Source organism: Lissotriton helveticus, chromosome 7 (assembly GCF_964261635.1).
Source record: "Lissotriton helveticus chromosome 7, aLisHel1.1, whole genome shotgun sequence".
Taxonomy (NCBI): domain Eukaryota; kingdom Metazoa; phylum Chordata; class Amphibia; order Caudata; family Salamandridae; genus Lissotriton; species Lissotriton helveticus.
This window is the reverse complement of record NC_136068.1, coordinates 1,519,327,775-1,519,346,848: the sequence shown is the minus strand read 5'-3', so window position 1 is coordinate 1,519,346,848 and position 19,074 is coordinate 1,519,327,775. Positions and strand designations below refer to the sequence as shown.

Below are 19,074 nucleotides of genomic sequence, written 5' to 3'. Positions count from 1 at the left end.
CCTTACTCTTTCCCAGTTGTGTTGTGTTGCTACCTTGTCGGGCGCCAGGACGCTCCTTTGCTGGAGCATCTGTGCGCGTAATAAATGATGCTAGCATAACATAACATAACATAACTTCAAGCACTTACACATGAATTGTATTATAATCTGTACTTCAAGTACATACATGTGATTTGTATTTTATTCTGTAATTCCAGTCCAGTAATTCAAGTACTTCCATATGAATTGTTTTATATTCTGTACTTCAGGTACAGTACTTCAAGTACTTACATATTAATTGTATTATATTCTGTATTTCCAGTACAGTATTTCAAGTACTTACATATGAATTGTATTATATTCTGTACTTCCAGTAATGTACTTCAAGTACTTGCATATGAATTGTATTATATTCTGTACTCCAAGTACCAACATATGAATTGTATTATATTCTGTACTTCCAGTAAAGTACTTCAAGTACCGAAATATCAATTGTATTGTATTCTGTACTTCCAGTACATTCATTCAAGTACTTACATATGAATTGTATTATATTCTGTACTTCGAGTACAGTACTTCAAGTACTTACATATGAAGTGTATTATTTTCTGTAAGGCGTTCCATCTGTACAGTAAGCATCTCCAATATAGGTACAGAGAACCAGATCCACGCAGGATTACAGAATGGCCAATAACTAAGTAAATCACTTCCATTTAAATACACTATATTCACTGTCTGTCCATGTACTGTAAATTAATATAAATCTGGCATGAATCCAGCCGTACTGAATTCAAAGTGGCCATCATTTGGGTCTGATCTATATAACATAATATTTGCATGACTATTCATGACTTATCATTCCTTGGTAGGTAGAAGACAGCAGGGGTGAGAGTTTGGCTTTGAAGTGCAGCCAAGCCCCTGGCATGGTGCTGCTGTCCTACTTTAGATTATGCTGTAAAGTCATTCAGTAGGGCAGAATAGCCAGTACTCAATCTGGTAAAATCCAGATCTCATGGAAGCCCGGCTTCCAAAGTAGAATCGTTTTCAGTAAAGAGGACCTCCACAGCATCTGTGAATGGAGCTCCCCCCATCGCTTGTATTCCTCAGTCATGGGACCCCTGTTGGAGATAATCTGCATAAGATGTAAAATGAGAAAGCAAGATAAGTGGGACAGCAGGTTTTGGCCCTCATTAGAAATTCATGGCTAAATTCCAATCCCTTTACAGACAGGAGTTTGCCAAGAAATTAGAATTTCACGTTTTGTGATAACTATCACTCAATCAAAAATTTCCCCTGATAAACTCTGGCAGGTCAACCTGATAAAATGTATCTGGGTAAAAGACGAGGAAAAAAAGCAAAAAATGTTAACCTTAGTGTGTTAAAAACTGATTCTTTATGACATGCCTCAATAACGGAACTTGGAAGATGAGGTAAATACCTCACCCTATTCAGCAGAACTGGTAACCAGGGCCTTTGATGGCTAAGTCATCCACTCCATTAAACATTAAGAAATATAGTTTAATGAACAGATGCATGCCCTGTTCTCTTTTGGCAAATGTATCCTATTCTAGATAAATCTACAGGTGTCTTCATATATGCCAGCTTTAAAAGCAATGACTTCTTAACAGGTCAGGAAAAAGGTACATTGGGCCCGATTCACAGAACTAACTTAAGACAAAATTCTAAACTTACTACTTTTGGTATTCACAGTAGGCATTTAGTAGTAGTAAAGTTAGGATTTTGTCTTAAGTCTGTCTTAAGTCTGTCTTAAGTCCTAAGTTTGTCTTAAGTCTGTCTCAAGGCTGTCCTAAGTTTGTCTTAAGTCTGTCTTAAGTCTGTCCTACATTTGTCTTAAGTCTGTCTTAAGTCTGTCCTACTACTTTTGGTATTCACAGAAGGCATTTAGTAGTAGTAAAGTTAGGATTTTGTCTTAAGTTTGACTTAAGACAGTATTAAGACAGACTTCAGACAGACTTAAGACAAACTTAGGACAGACTTAAGACAGACTTAAGACAAAATCCTAACTTTACAACTACTAAATGCCTTCTGTGAATACCAAAAGTAGTAAGTTTATTATTTTGTCTTAAGTTAGTTCTGTGAATCAGGCCCTTTGTTTCTAATATGAAATTAACCTCTCCAACATCTGCAGATACTTTACCTTAGTAAGTTTAATGCTGGTAAAGGCTTCACACTCTATGTCTTGTGCTTCCAGCTCCCTAATGCTTATCAAGGCTGGTGGCTAATATGGCATCTGTGATCAAAGCCTGTGGTGGCACCTGCAGGATACTAACCAGAGTTTGACTGCAACCTGTAAAAAACACAGGAGGTCCATGGCAACTCAAGACTCCAAAAAACATACTGGACAAGGCAAAGGAGACCATAGTGTCAGATCCCAAAAACTTGAAGAAATTACCTCCACTATCCTACTAACAGAATCACATATCCATTGTTCAATTTAATTTCATATTTCTCTATACTAATAATGTATGACTAATCCTTTTTGGGTTCCGCAGTCGTGTGCTATTAGCAGAAAAGCTCTTCAACGGCTCGTCAGGGGTAGTAAGCGCTATATAAATGCAATTACAATTACAATTTCGTTACAAGTTAAGGTCATCATTGGCGGTGCTTGATTTGTGGTAGTGTTTGCAGGGGATGGGCAACAACACTCATGTTTGTTAATTGGGACTTAGTTTTCATCATCAGACATTAACCCACAACAAGACAGAATAAAACAGAAGATGGATGAGGAAAAAGACAAAAAGAAGAGGAAAAGATAGAAGAACGATGACAAATGGATACATTGGAGATGAAAATAGTCTGCAAGATCAAAAAAGGTAGAATCTAAACTAGGCAGACTTGGCATTCGGCAGCATCGGCAGTCATGGCACTAGTGGTGCACTCCAAAGAAATATGTTTGAGCCCTGCACTCATTTATTTACAAATAAAGCACTGGCATCAGTAAGCCCAGTGAAGTAACCATTTGTTTTTTGCATCAGCGATCGTCTCCCCTTAAATTCATCTCGAATTAAAACCTGGAATGTAGATTACCCTACTGTGCTAACGCCTGAATGGGACAACCAGATATGGTAATTCAAGGTATCAAAATAATCGTTACATTAAACACGACTTGTTGCTCAAGTCAAATTTATTGTAATTCTTTCACAAAGTTGTCACTTTGTTGCCTTAAGCTTTCTAGTGACTGTTTACAGTTGCACACAAGTTGCTGTCCTCGAGACAGCCTTCTGCCTTCCTGGGGAGATACCTGAATGACTCTCAGGAAGGAACACAAATGATCTGCCAAAACAAGGTGTGTGACCTCCTCCTGTGAGCCCAAAAGGGGAGCTTCAGAGGGAAAATGATAGTCACACACAGAGGCTACTCTTTTGTTTTTGCAGACAAGCTAGTATTCTGGCCATAGAGGGAGAGGATGTTGCCAAACCTGTTATCAAGTAGGCGTGTAGCCCCCAGGTAACCACACCCCTGGGATGGGGTAGGTAGATCCACACACTTAAAGTTGAGTTCTACCATGTTGAGGGTGGCATAAAGGTGCACCCTGGGATAGCTAGAGGAACCTTTTCATAGGAAGTTGTCATCAAGTGTGAGGAACCTAGTTGCCCGAATGGCTATCTAGCCACCCCATCCCCTATTAGCTCATAGTGGGCATAAAAATGGCGCTCAGACCTCAGTTCATGTCTGTACTGAAGAGGAGATGAAAAACGACTGCACCAAAACTGGACTGCATCTGCTGCTTCTTGCACTAGCAAAGAGAGGACTGTGCCTGTGGTTCCCTTTTCAAGGAAAAGTCATCTCCAATCCACATACAGAAGTGACTCCATGAGTCATTTAGCTGACTTCCTGTTACAGCGACAGGGCCACAAAATCAGAAGAAATTTTCTTTGGTGAGCCATTAAAGTTTATAGCTGTTCAACGATAGAGCCTGGAACTGGACTGGAGACTGCTTTGACTATGAGGTAACTAGTCATCTAAGTCTCTTTGACTCGTGACTTAGTCCCTGCTGGAGTTGGCTGCCTAAAGCAGGTGGGAGCAGTAGTTTCAACTTTATGAAATGTGTTCCAAAGTTTGCACAATTGACCACAAGCATGGTCTATTACCATGAGTTATTGCTCTGGGTGAAAGATTCATATCTCCAGAACACTCTGGTGGGGGAAACATCCATAAAAACGCGGGCATTACCCGCACTGCTATTACAACGCTGCTATTACAACACAAGTCATTACAACGACTTGCGCTGGAGGGCGCTGTAGGATAGGGAATAGTTTAATTTTCTATCGAACACCTTCCCTACAGTCAACGTGGGCTGGAGTTGGAAAAGAAAATTAAACTATTCCACTATCCAGTGCCCCCCAACGCAAGTCGTTGTATTTACTTGCGTTGTTAAAACTGCGTTGTAATGGCATGCGGGGTAAAAGCCCACATTGTAATGCCGTACAACCCTCTGGTGGATTTTTGACATTGAGGTGTCTATTAAAAGATAGAGGTATAGTCTATTTTGTAAATTGGTGTAAGATTTTTATTGAGTATTGTTTCTTAGTCAATTGTTTTGGTACTTCTTAATGCTTTTCATGTGTTTTCTCAGTTACCCAGGGTTGAGCTAAGGGTTTTGAAACAAATCTGAATGGACAGTGAGTTTATTGCACAGTGAGGTCACACAACCACACCATATAATAAACAGCTTTCCTCACAAACTCATGTGTGGCTTAGAGCCTGGCTGCTTTTTTTTACTGCACTCTAATATTTTCATTCGTCAATTCTTTCTTTACTATGATGGGTTTTCTATATCCTCAAACACACTCATTTATAGATCTCCTTTCCAACGGCCGACGGGAGCAATCCCTCCCTGGTGCTGCGAACGGCCGTTGGCCGTGTCAGCCCCGCCCACCCTTTAGAAGGCCCGCACTGCGGCAGAATTGCTGCCGCGGTTAAGGCGTTAATGATTAGCCTCTTAAAGTGACTCTTTGTACCTCCTGTGGCATAGTTAGTTGTATTTGTATCAGCAGAGCTACTCTACTTATATATAAAAACAATTTAATACAATGTAATTGAAAAACATTTATGGCAGTTTAGTCAGGCAAAATTTATGGCAGGTATTTTTTTTCATTTTACTAAGTTTATTTAATTGCTTTATATAATACCTTGTTCCAGTTCAAAGTAGACCTGACTTGGCAGTTCCAGCGAAACTCCTATTGGAGCAGCATTAGGGCTGATTTGCATACAGCTGGGCCTAATATGAGATGGCATGGTGGGCCAAAAAAAATGTTATGTTATGTAGATTTGTAGACCACACTAACACCCTAGGGGTATCCTGGTGCTGAGCAGATGTGAGTGCAGGCATACCTAGGGCCTAGTGGGACTACTTGAAAAGCCAAGTCTTTGGCTTTTTGAGAAAATCAAGAAGTGGGGAGGAGGCTCTTATGTATAGAGGCCGGTCATTCCATGCTATAGCAGGGGTGTAGGTGAAGGCTGTACCACCAGACCTAGTTTTCTGCATACGTGGAATTTGTACAAATAGGATACCAGATGAGCAGAGGTGTCTGGAAGGTTTATGAAAGTAGATGCTGCTGTATGCTGGGCCAGCATTATTTAGTGCCTTCAAAGTGTCAGTGAGGAGTTTGAATTGTGCTCATTTGTGAATGGGGAGCCAGTGGAGCGTGGGAGGTAGAGAGTGATTTTGGCCGCCAAGTTGTAAATGGTCTACCGCCTTTTCATGAGTTTTTTGTTGACCCCAGCATAGAGGGTGTTCTCAAAGTCGAGCCTAAAAGCTTTCTACTCGGTTGAATTGTTGCTCTGAATTCAAAAGAAGCTTCTCACCTGTTTGGGCCCTCACTTCCCAACAGCTCCTTCAAACCTTAGGGAGTACTGAGGCTCAGGACTCAGGAGCCAGAACTTGATAACACTTTGAGGAGACTCTACAGACCAGCTGAGATAGAGTGCTGTCCATGAGATGAACTCACTGATACTCTTATTTAGTTCTTGTTTCTTATGTTAACTGCTCCAGTCTTTCTAAATGGAAATAAAGCCAGACTGATTTTAGATCCTTTTTGGACCCTCTTCTGGACCACAGTGTCTTCAATTTTAGGAGTTTTTGACATCTTTTTACCAAATCCTCTTTCTCCACTTTGGGTGTGTGACAAGGCTCTGGCCTCTTGTGTATTTCCTTACCTATAGTGTCATGTGCATGGTACAACATTCTACAGTTCCTCCGGGGTATTCCTGGCATTGATAGCACTTTTGTAGCCCTCCTCAAAAAACAGCTAATAGGAGATCAATTTTTGTAGCCCTCTTTACAGACCAGCACATATGGCAGTCAATATGGTAGCCCTCTCCACAGATCAGCCAATAGGAGATCCAATTTTGTACCACTCTTCACAGACAAACCTCTAGGAGATCCAATCTTGTATTCCTCTTCACATGTCGGCCTACAGGAGATCCAATCTTGTAGCATGCTTCACAGTCATTCTGCAGAAAATCCAATCTTGGAAACTTCTTCACAGGTTAGCATATATGAGACCCAATCTTACATTTCTTCGAAATCAGCCTTGCATACTTCTTCACATGCGAGCCGATAAGAAGAAGGATTCAAGAATGAATATTCTGTCAGCTTATAGGAAACCCAATCATCTAGCATGCTTTAAAATCAGCCTGCAAACAATCTAATCTTGTAACCCTTAATGTCAGCCTATAGAAGTTCCAATTTTATTACCCTTTTCAAAGGTCAGTTTATACAATATCCAAGTGTGTAGCCATCTACACAGACTACGCAGCACTTTGAGTTGAAATAAAAAAAACCCTGTCAAAATTCATTGCAAAGATTGACTTTTTTGTTTTTAATTGGCTTTCAGTTTTAATTGGGTCCTTTTTTGATTTTGTCCTCAATTCATTCTTACACTTAATGTTTGAACCTTAAGCTTTTGGGAACTTGCACCCACATGCATCATTGTAGGAATTTGCGATTCCTAAATTGCGAAAATTAAGGAATCTCAATTTAGGATTCGCAAATTCCTATGCATCAAGAAATTTCAAAAGTTTTAACGATTCCTTAATTTTCTGTATTTGCGATTACTTAATTGTGAATCGCAATTAAGGAATCGCATTACATTGATTCCTATGGGCCTAAAGGCCCATAGGAATCAATGGCAAGGCATTCTCATTTTGCGAATTCGCAATTAAGGAATCGCAAAATGAGAATGCAATTTCAAGGGTGCAGGGGGGGTCCAAAGGATCCCCCCTGCACCCCTGAAATGTCACGTAAGTACATTTTACTCACACACATGTCCCAAGGGCATGTGTGTGTGTAAAATAGAAGTTTCAAAACTGCACTTTTCTGAATTTTTAAAACTTTTCGCAAATTACCATGAAGGTTGACTTCATGTAATTTTCCCCTTCCTAATTGCAAATTCGCAATTTTAAAAAAATCAGGCATAGCATTTAAGAAATCGCAAAATTTGCGATTTCTTAAATGCTATAGCAATTTAAGAAATCGCTAAAAATTGCGATTTCTTAAATTGCGGGGAAAAAAATGATGCATCCCAAAAATGGTTTTTGCATTCGCAAACGGCCGATTTTTGCGATTCGCACCGTTTGCAAATGCAAAAACCAATGATGCATGTGTCCGATGGAGGTGGATGTGGCTAACAAGGAGACATGGCAGAGATGATGATCATATGCAAGCAATGAACAATTAATTTGACAAGTAGTCTAAGAAAGAGGAGCCTGGAGGAAATCAGTCAGTAACAGTCCACCTCAGAGGACAATAAGGATGAAGTGTGAGAGGAAAATGAGGCTGCATTGAGGTAGCCCCAGTGCCCGGGGAATATTCTCGAAGCAGGAGCATTACCTGCATTGTCCAGGGCTGAGAGCATTATGTCCTCCCATAGTTTATCTTAGAATTGAGGCAGGTGCACAGATTCCCTTCGTCGTTCCTTTATCACAGATTTAAAGTTGATTTAAAGGTGCTCCACAAGTGGCGTCCGAATGCCCTATGACGCCTAAAAGGATTCAAATTAACGTGCTCCTAATTTGGGAAACAGAGTAAGAAGAACATCACCCAAAAGGATATAGACACTTTAAGAAAACTGGCAGCCAAGACTGAGATAACTTGCACTAAGGCAGACAAGGGCGGCGCCCTAGTGATCATGAACACCACAATGTATGAGGATAAAGTCAGAGAACACATAATGGATACCAACACGTACATGAGATTGGATTATAATCCTACAATGGAGTACATGGGAGTGTTGAGGAATATCGTTGACAAAGCCTACGAAATGGGTATCATCAACGACAAGACGAAGAATTTTTTGATTAAAACTAATACCAAAAGTCCGGTATTCTATATGATACCTAAGATCCATAAAAACCTCTGGGATCCTCCCCTTCGACCGATTGTTTCAACTTGTGGGAGCTTGCATGAGCCGATAGGGCAGCTACTGGACACGTATCTGCAGCCGACCGTTAAGGGTATGAAGACGTATGTCAAAGACACTACGGATTTTTTATTGAAATTGGAATCATGTACAATGGAACCTGGAGAAAAACTGATCCTATGCACAGCTGACGTCCGTTCACTTTATACATCGATACCTCATTTACTAGGTATAGAGGCAGTTGAAAAAGCACTAATGAACACCAACCTAGAACTTCCATTCCAGACATTCCTCATGGAATTGATGTTATTCACTCTGTACCAGAGCTACTTCCGTTACAAAGATGAATGGTACCAGCAACTGGTGGGTACGGCCATGGGAAATCCGGCGGAACCGGTATATGCCAATATTTTCATGCAGGATTATGAGGAGACACACATATTGAAAAAAACTGAGTGGCAGGATAATCTGAAACTACTCGTGAGGTATATTGACGATATATTCATCGTTTGGAAAAATATAAAAGAAAAACTGCAGGAGGAACTTACAGAGTTCAATTAAAGGGATGACCGCATACAATTAACCTGGGACATTTCAGACACACAAGTAACCTTTTTGTATGTAAAAGTAACAATTACAGATAAAGGTTTTGAGACTGATATTTTCAGGAAAAGTACTGACAGGAATAATATGCTTCATTACCTTAGTTTTCATCAGCTAAGCCTCAAAAAACATCTTCCGTTCTCTCAAAATGGCGAGAGTAAAAAGAATTGTTTCCAATGAAATTACACTAAAACGTAGAATTGATGAGATGGCCACAAGATTTTCGAACAGAGGTTACCCGGATAACATCATTGATGAATCTAGAGAACGGGTGAGCACAATGCAAAGAAGAGAATTACTCCAAACAAAAACTAAAACGGATAAATCAAGAATAGTGGCAGTTTCTAAATTTTCCACACATAGTGATCGTTTCAGAAAATTATCATAAAGAATTGGGCAATACTGAACTTGGAAACAGATTTTAATGGAATTTTCGAAAAACCACCTTTGTTTGCTTACACTAGAGCCCGTAATTTGGGAGAAATATTGAAAAACAAACCACCGAAGGCTGAGGTATATAAAGGCACAAAAGCATGTTTGAACTGTGGAAATTGTAATAGCATCATCAAGGGTAACAAGATCAATCACCCTATGAAAGGCCATGAGATAAAACTCAAAGTCAATGCCACATGTGAAACAGCAAATGTCATCTATGCTCTAAAATGTCCCTGTGGAAAATTGTATATTGGGAAAACCAAAAGACGTATGAGAATAAGACTCACGGAACATAAATCCAATATACGTACGAAAAACATGAAGTCCTCAGTTGCTACACATTTCATAGAGGAAAAACACAATATATATAATGCAATTGAAATTCATGATTCTGGAGATTGTGGAGAAAAAAGAAGGGAGAGACAATACTAAATATATGTTACAGCAAGAAAACCATTGGATTCAGAAATTATCTACCCAAAAACCTAATGGTCTCAATGATCGCACAGAACTATCATGTTACCTATAAAGACTTTAATGCTCCTTGATCAAATGGATGACTCTTGTGCAATTTTACTTTGTATGAACTATATATTTGTATATTGAATGTCATGGTTAGACTTGTGGATAGCTTTAGATAATAGGCACTTTCAACCAGACACACTAGATAGCTCTACACATAGGACATCAGACGTTGGAGTCAGTTTTTTTGCTATTGAGGGTTCGCGCCCCCTATCTGCATTGGGAGGAGCAGTTATAATTTTTTGAATTAGCTAATTTTTTTTAGCGTTATTTCATGTACCAGAAGGTGAAACTTTATGGAATTCTGTTTTGTAACAGACAGTGGGAGACCCCTGGAGGGAAACTATTTAGTGCATGAGTATGTTGTTTAGCTCGTTTTTTGGTCACATGATCGGTCTCATGGCCAATGAGAAGGCAAATGAGATTATTTTTGAAAGCAAACTGATAGTCCAAACAAGCTGGAACCTTTGGGACTTCGAAGAAACTTTGGTGTGAGTTAAGAACAGGTCAGTTTGTTTGTTGTTGGAGATTAGATTTTTTGGAAAAATCTGAATGCGATAATTCGCATGAGTATAGGTGTTACAATTTGGTTTCCCCCGTTTTTTCTTAGAAGAGTTCTCGCTATACGCGGTGACACCGGCATGTGAGTTTTTTTGAATTTTGTAAGTTACTCCCACAGGTTATAAGGTTATAAGGGTTCGAATGTAAAATACACTAATAATTTTTATAGTGTGCACACCTTATAAACTCGATACTTAGAAGGATTTTATGGACTCCACGGGATGAATAGTGGTCGTGCGGTGAGATGCAGGATATTTACACTCTAGTATCACACTTTAACATTGAACACGAAGTTACAAAAGTCGCTTGTACGAATAATTTGCTGATAAATAGTTTATATGTGGATTATTTTCATTTTTTGAATTTTCTTTAGTATTATACCCTGATGAAGGGCAGTCATATATGCCCGAAATGCATTGGATGTTGACGCAATATATGCCGCATGTATAACAGTGAAATCAGCTAATGAATGGAACAAATGAAAGCTAAACGTAAAAACATTGATAGTTTGTGAAATAAAACATGAAGAAATATTGAAGGAATACTGTGTTCAGAACCCTCATTTGTTATTGAGGGGTGATTGTGTGTCTGCAAGGATGCAACTAATGACCCATTAGGAGCACGTTAATTCTCCCATAGTTTATCCCCATCAGAGCATGTGCACAGACAGGTGGATAGGGACTTGAAGTTGCAACTGGCTCACTTGCCTTTAAGGGCAAAACACTGACCTTGGATGCTGAAGAGAAGAAGATTACATTGACCATAGACGAGAAGGAGGCTCTGCTGCCCCATGAGAGGACAGAGTGCAAAATTTACTTTAGACCCTGGGGGGCCTTTGAGTCCAGTGATGATGGTGGCAGCCTAGGAAATGTAAACAAAGGGTCCACATCCCAAAAGAGCTGATGCCTCGGTATGTGTTGGGGGAAGGTGACAATGATTAGTGGCTTTAACCTTATCCATGCATCATGGTGGGCGTGTGCGGAGGGCGACCAGCGGCCGTCCAAACTGCGCATGTGTCAGGGAATGTCCGATGCAGCGCAGCGGCTAAGCATATGAGATGGCCCTGCATATGCACAAGGGAGATTGGGGTGTTAGGCTGTGGTAGCACATGCTTATTGTAGGGAGGGATACACTATGGGCCCTAGATGCAGCTGACCAGGTTAGACATGCCTGCATGAAGAAGGCTCTTATCTGCAAATCGGGTTTAACCTCATCAAAGTACAACCTGATGTTTAAGGATAGCCAGAAGCAGTCACAATAGTCTTAGGCGGATTTTGTGGCTTTATCTAACAAGGCACTGGATGGTTGGGTGAAAGGCTTAAGATGGGCTATATAATTTTATTCTGCGGGAGCACAACTTGAGTAATTGCTTTACAGAGATACGTTAGCACCTGATAGATTGCAAGCTCGCTGTGCCCAGAGAGTTTGGAAAAAAGTTGACCTCTCGCTCAGCACCCAGGTGTCCAAGAAGATACCCTGAGTGACTACTGGAATGGTGGTCTGGGTTCCCCTCCAGAGAGGGAAGTGAATACCAGAAGAATACTGAAAGGTTCCCTAATGGTCCCCAAAAGAGTCTGAGGGGAGGGATTCCCAGACCAGTGCCAAAGGGGGGTTTTGGAGGGAAGAAGCACACATTGCCATATCACCAAGCCTGGCCATAAGATGGGGGTGATTTGTATGTACCCAGAAGCCATCCACAAGTGGGCACTCCATATGGGTGACTAACCTAGACCTAGGAACATATTATTTCCAGGAGGAAAGGGTAGAGCTTTCCCTATTATCCGTTAGCTGGGAGGTGGATCAAGAAGGTAAATTAGTGATCACTGAGGGTGGTAGACATCACTACCATGAGGTCACAATGAATAGGGTTTGTGTCTCTCCTCTATAAGGTACTTTTGCCAGCTAGACCATGGAGGTAGCAAAGCTGGTTCCCGAACAATATCTGTCAAGACCGGTCTATAGGGTAACGCAGGCCAATGGGCAGAAGCATGTCCACTTTATGGCCATGGTATCCTTGCAACTGGTGGGGATACTTGCCCAGAGGAGGGTTTTCATCAGTTCCCAGATGCTCTGGGACTGCATCCTAGGCAATGACCTTCATCTGTTGTAAGAAGAGCCAAGAGGGGCAGCTGTCCATGGTGCTACAAAACTGCAGATTTCAATGGGTATCGTCCCTAAGTGGAGAGTACATAGACGAAGATAAGAAGTAAGTGGTAGGAGATAGATTCCATCCACAGAGGGGAACAACAGAGCCAGATGGTACTGCCTGACAATATAGCACCCCAATACTGACCCTGGTGAGGCAACCTCTGATCTGGATATGTTGCACACACTGTCACAGAGACAGATCACAACTGGCAGACACCTACATGACACCACCAAAGTGTGTCACCCTTAAGGGGATACTGTGTCCACCTAACACGTGATGGACTGCTAGTCACATGTTCAGTCTCCAGAAACGGACCTTGAGGTGGGGAACAAGTCTCAGGGTATCACCCCTGAGATGAATTCAGGCATCACATCCATCACTTTTTTGTATACTTCATTGGTTTGTGACATGAAGGAATTTCCTTAGAAGAAAAGGAAGTTACAAATGCAGAGAACATGGCATTATTTTCTGAAAAACTGGCACTATCATAAAATATCTCCAATTTTATAAAGTTTTTTAAAACTTTGCACTGATTTTGGATTTTTCTTCTCGCTGTAGATCTTTTCGCAAAAACTTGAGCTGAACGAACTACATTTTATATATCGCACCGCTGTTTAAAGTCAGATCTTTAGGTACCTGCACAATACTTCAGTACTCCTCATGCCTACCTTTTCTCAAACATTCCTGTAAAGTAAGTTTAGCTGGTGTATCCCATTATAGTAACAAAGTGTTGCTGGTGAAGAGTTTCAGATAGTCAATGCATTGCTTTTTATTGTGTACAAACCTCAAGGTCAAAAACTCTGATTCTGGTGGAGATTAACTCTGCATGTATTCCTTTCATGCTACCTATTTTGTTACTAAAATAACCATTTGTAAAATGTTCTAAATGTGTTATATGAATACCGAATAAACAAGGTAACTATTTGAAACCTAGTATAACCAACTTAGTTTGTCATTCTTCCAAAGCCAGTAAAAACATGGGCCACTTTCACATATGTAGGGTAAAGTGTATTTAAAGAACGTGTCACAAAGTGCTATAAATGAAACCGATACATCTGCATAAGATAATTGTTGGCCTTGGCCCTTTTTGCAGGGTCATCCCTGAACTTTTTGTCTTCCTCCTAGCCTTTTTTCTGACATGGTGTTGGTGGTTCTAGGACTCTGGGCACTTTAGCACTGCTGTCCAGTGTAAAGTGTGTGTGCTCTCTGTGGTAAACGTGGTAAGATTGGTCTACACCTGTTTGGTATATTTAATTTACCTGTCAGTTCCTGGTAAAGTGGTATCTCAGATACCAAGGGCCAGTAAATTAAATGCTACTGGTGGGCTTGCAGCGCTGATTGCGCCACCCGCCAAAGTAGCCTTTCAAACCTGTCTCAGGCCTCTGCCATTGTCGGGCCTGTGCACGCAGTGTTACTGCCTCTGTAACGTGACACCTAAAGTGTGTGCCACGTTTGTGACCCCCTTTTTAGTGCATATCAGTCACCCCTAATGTAGACCGTAGCTAGCCGTATGGGCAGGGTGCATTGTAGGTAAAAGGTAGGACATGTACCTTAAGTGTGTGACATGTCCTGATAGTGACAAACAGCCATTTTGGTTTCTCACTGCTGTGAGACTGCCCTCTCACAGGAATGCATTGGGGATTCCCTAGTAAGTGTTTCAGTGGTAATTCCTGATATGAGAGGAGCAGTGTGGTCAAGTTTGGTATGTTTGGAATAGTAATAATAAATGCTGCGCAAAGGTGTGCGCAGATTTATTATCACTATTTTAGAAATGTCACTTTTAGAAGTTGGCATTTCTGTGTGTTATATGCCTGCCTGCCTATTGTGTATTGCAAGTCTGGCTCTGGAGTGACTGGGACTGAGGAGGTGTGTGTGGCTCCAGGGAGGGCAGGGTGAGTCAGCGCTAGGCTGAATAGGAGATCTGCCTTTAGAGGAGTGGAAGGAGTAGCCCCCTGACCCTGAATAGGTTTGTGCCTGCCTGGGTGAATGCTGGCTCCGCCCCCCTGTGGTGGTCTGATGACCGAGGCCCCACCTCACAAAGGGGAAGAGGAGCCCTGTAAACAACGTGCTCCAATACTCCCCAGAACCAGTTGAGGCTGGTTCCCTCAAGCCCTGTGCCAAGGGCAGAACAAAGAAAAATGCAGTATAAGTACTGGGGCTGTGACCCCATCTGTTGTGCTTGTGCTTCCTTGCTTTTGGGGACTTGCTGCTGCTGGGCTCCAGGAGGTACCAACATGAGGGACAGCCTCCCTGCTGGAGAGCCCTGTGAGCTGGCCTGCCTGGGCTCAGCCTTGTGCCCCTGAAACTTTGCCTGGGCGCCTTGTGAGCGCTATATATCTCTCCCAGGATGGGGAGAGTGCTGGGACTTTGCAGCGCTGAGCTGCGACATATTTGGAGGTAATCCCGACTTTGGGATTCCCTTGCGTTGATGCCTTGGAGGAGGGAGCCCACCCCGCATTGGTGTTCCTGAACCTACTCCACTGTTTTTGTGATCCTGAGAGCTGGAGCCTACCCCGCAACGGCCAGCCTCGAAGAGTGGGAGACCACCCCACATTGGTAATGAGCCGCTGGGATCGCCATGGAGAAATCACTGCCAAGATCGCCGGCCCGGAAGCCAGGCGAGGAGCGCCTGACTCGAGGCGTGGCCAGGAGTTAAGTGCTGCGCAAGAGGAAGATAGGCAGACCTGCTCTCTGTAAGTGGGCAGGGCCCCATGCCAGTGGGAGCCCCGCGTATTGACGGCGACTGTTGCAGGAGGGAGACGGAGCCTTGTGGCAGCTCTCCCACTGCGCGTAGATGTCCAAAGAGGAGCTCCGAGAGGAGGGGCTCGACTGGAGCCTAGCGGTCTCCCAGCGCAGGTCGACAGGCGTTCTCCCTGACTGGAAGAGTGAGGAGAAGCCGCCCGTATAGAAGAAAAGCCGCCCGCCAGCTTTCTGGGCCGGCCAAGGCACATTGTCGGTGCCTATCCCATGTGTGAAGGAGACTGGAGGAGTCCCCAGAGAGCCCAGTGAGTAGGGCTCGAAGTGAAACAATGCTGAAGCCAAAGCTAAGCTCCTCAGCTGCACCACAAAAGCATGGGCAGCTGCACCGTGGGGCAACTTTGTTTTAGGAGTCCCAGAGTGGGGCTTCAGAGGCATGGTAGTGTTAGTGCTGGTTTCTGTGCCAAAGCTGCACCTCAAACACGGGCAGCTGCAACGTGGGGCCATTTCCTTTTTCATCATGATAAGGAGGGGGTGAGTTGCACCCCACGCCCTCAGCGCATTGCGCACAGTGTTTCCGCTGCCAGGGCAGCCAAAGGGGCCAGATGACAGCCCCAATTAAGCCCTGACATTTTGGACAAAGGGCATTTGAGCCCCAGTGAAAGGCAGTTGGACTGGGTCAGGTTTGGTACCTGTGTGTACCACGAGGGCACTAGGCCCTAAAGGAAGGTGATGTATGTACCTAGGGAGTGTTACTAAGGTGCACTCCTAATTGTGATTTATGCATAATGTGATATAATGCTGAGTTCAGTATTTTTGCCAGAAGTTACTGGTTGTGTTTTACAATTGCTACATGTGCTTTGTGATGGTTCCTACAGTGGCCTGATTGGCCATGTCATGCATATAATCCCCTGTAAATTATGACCTGATGCCAGTTGGCACCGTGTATATGTGTGATGATGATTCTAATGTGTTTTGGATAATACAAAGGCTATTTTTTATATAACCTTGTGTGGAGTTTCTTTTGTTGTGTGTCTAGTGTATTTCTGCTTTATGTGTCTGTTGTGCAAATGCTTTCCACATTGCCTCTGGGATAAGCCTGACTGCTGGTGCCAAGCTACCAAGAGGTTGAGCAGGGGTTATCTTCAGTGTGTAACTCCCCTGCCCTGACTAGAGTGGTGGTTTCTGCCTGGCTTAGGCGCAAGACCTAGCCAACCATAAATTCCATTGCTAACAATAATATTATTGTTCTTTTGTGCACGCACACAGACACAAACACAATCTGAAATGCGCTCACAAAATAGTATGGGGTCCACTGATGTTGGTAGTTTCATCTGAGACAATAAACATGGTGGACCATGTAACAGTAATGTTTTTTCTGTTTTTAAAAGCATAACTTTCAATTGAATTTTACAATCAAATTGTACAAACACAATAATTTACTAGTTCAAAAATTGTTTTGCTGTGAGATTCCTTTTTTGTTTTAATAATGTGCAAAGAAATAAAAATCTAGAAACATAAAACAAAATGCTATCGCTATTTTTAGCCGAATCACATTAGAGTGATGTGCAGTTGTTCCCGCCTGCACAGCCAACGTGATAAATTACCATCGAAAATTCCCTTGACATTTGGGAGAGAATCAATTATTTACCGTTCTGACAGAGTCCCACGCTGCACCGTAAAGGAACTGTTATTGAGTATATGCTGCGTTTTAGTTCTGTTTCAAATGCATTGTTTATAATTAACTAAAAACTAGCACAATAAAAAAATTAAAAAAACATAAGATAGCGTTTTATAAAATACTCACATTTCCACGAGTAAACGGCAGCAAATTGAAAATGCATACAAACAACAACGCATGTAAAGAGCAGGCCACAAAAATGAAACGACCAATCCATCTTCATTAATTATCCGCTGTGGTGACCACAAGGAAGTGCCTGGCCTTTAGCCCAGAAGCTAATACTCGTGTACACAGTAACAGTGAAAAGCAGACCTAGTACAGAGCCTGCTGTAGAAGACAAAGCAAAAGCGTGATTATCGCAGAGGGATTTAGAAAGTTAGAAAGAAATCACTACAGTACTGATATGGTCTTAGGCTAAACACAACAGACCCTATTCACACAGGCATTTTGGACTAGGTAAAATATAACTTTCGGTGTACCCCGGTCGCATACTCTTAACTGCTTTTGTCAATTGACCCCATAATATCTAAAATAGGAAGAAACTTGTAAAATTCAGTGAATGTTCATATACAGTTAGTACAAATAGACAGGACTGTGCCCTTTTGCACTTTTACTAACAGGAAGTTGGGCGTTTCTGGGCTGTTTCACAAAGGCATACATGAGGATGTAAAATAATTCCTATATAGTACTAGCTCCTGTACTCATGAATTCTCTTTTGAAATAATCCCATTTTGGTATCTGACCAGAAGATCCTACAGGCGTTTCAAGAACTGGTTTAAATATTAGAATGGTGGCAACAGAGTTGCATTTTGTCTCTTGTAAAGGAACTAGTCTACGAGCTAGCAGCCCTTAACTAATGAGACACCTAGAAGAAGAAGACACTGGCCTAAGTAAGTTCTTACTACCTTTGGTTAGTACTTGAACACATAATATGAGAGTGATCATGTTTATAAACCCCACAAAGACAATTCTAAAAGCATGCACCTTTAGAATTACTTCAGGTTAGTAGCGGTCGGTGGTAGGAGTGCTGCCGGGTGGTGATGTGGGGCGGGGAGGGGCAGGGCGGGGGTAGTAAACTATGGAATACGGCCAAATGCAGGTAAGTAAACATATAAATAAATAAAACGAATTTCGTTACGCGCACTGCATCGAATTTGGTGATGCAGTGCGCGCAACGAAATTCGTTACAGTATATTTTACCTGTACATGTGTACTCAGATAAGAAGGGAACATACGTGCTGCGCTTGACTGTTGCAAACCAGGAATTAATTATGGATCTCCTGTGAGTGATGCATGAGATGGAGGGTGGAGGGAACACGCCAGAAGACAATGTGAATTGTGGGGCACCGCCAAAGCATTCATGAGGATCAAATGGGATGTCTCTTGTGTTCTGCTTTGGTTTTAATAGCAAAGTAAGCAACAGGACAACAGAGGTGAAAGTCTCTTATTATTACAATCTGAGCCCAGTAACTCCGGATTGCACTTGACTCCTAAAAGTTTTCCCACAGTGCTTCTATGTGCAACCTGCCACCCTCTTGCATGTGGAACCTTGGACAGCTGCTTAATATTATCTTAAGCCCTAGCTATGGTTCTGAATGGAGATGTAATAGCCTTGGTCATTCCATTTTTATTCTGCGCATGTGCAGTGCCCAAATGTCTTCTGTCATGCCTTTGTCAATGTGCCTGACTCTTGCTTTCCTTTCTTCTCCTGACAGGCGTAGTGCGCGCTTCCAGCATATTTCCCATTCTCAGTGCCATGCTGCTTCTCTTGGGAGGACTGTGTGTCGCCGCCAGTCGTGTTTACAAATCCAAGAGGAACATTATCCTGGGAGCTGGAATTCTTTTTGTGGCTGCAGGTGAGTACTTTGTATTCCAGTTTGGGAAGCAGCTGCTAAAAGCTGCCATCTTACTGAAAAACATAAACGTTGTGCCTATTGCCCACACTTTATCCATCACACTGCTAAGTGCTGTGCCACATAACATGATAAACACACTTCAGTGGTCCTTATGCATGACATGGAAATACTTCCCGCACAGGATAATAACGGTAACAGCACCCTTCC

General features: G+C 42.2%; 1 protein-coding gene across 3 annotated transcripts in view; it reads left to right on the top strand.

Annotated features, from left to right (window-relative positions):
* The window catches only part of CACNG8 (calcium voltage-gated channel auxiliary subunit gamma 8), an 83,040-nt gene that overhangs the window by 58,284 nt on the left and 5,682 nt on the right, over positions 1-19,074 (top strand). For all 3 annotated transcript variants that reach the window (XM_078650934.1, XM_078650932.1, XM_078650933.1), the window contains one exon: positions 18,727-18,867. In XM_078650934.1, the coding sequence (XP_078507060.1) occupies positions 18,727-18,867 (141 nt within the window). The remainder of the gene's footprint in view (positions 1-18,726; positions 18,868-19,074) is intronic.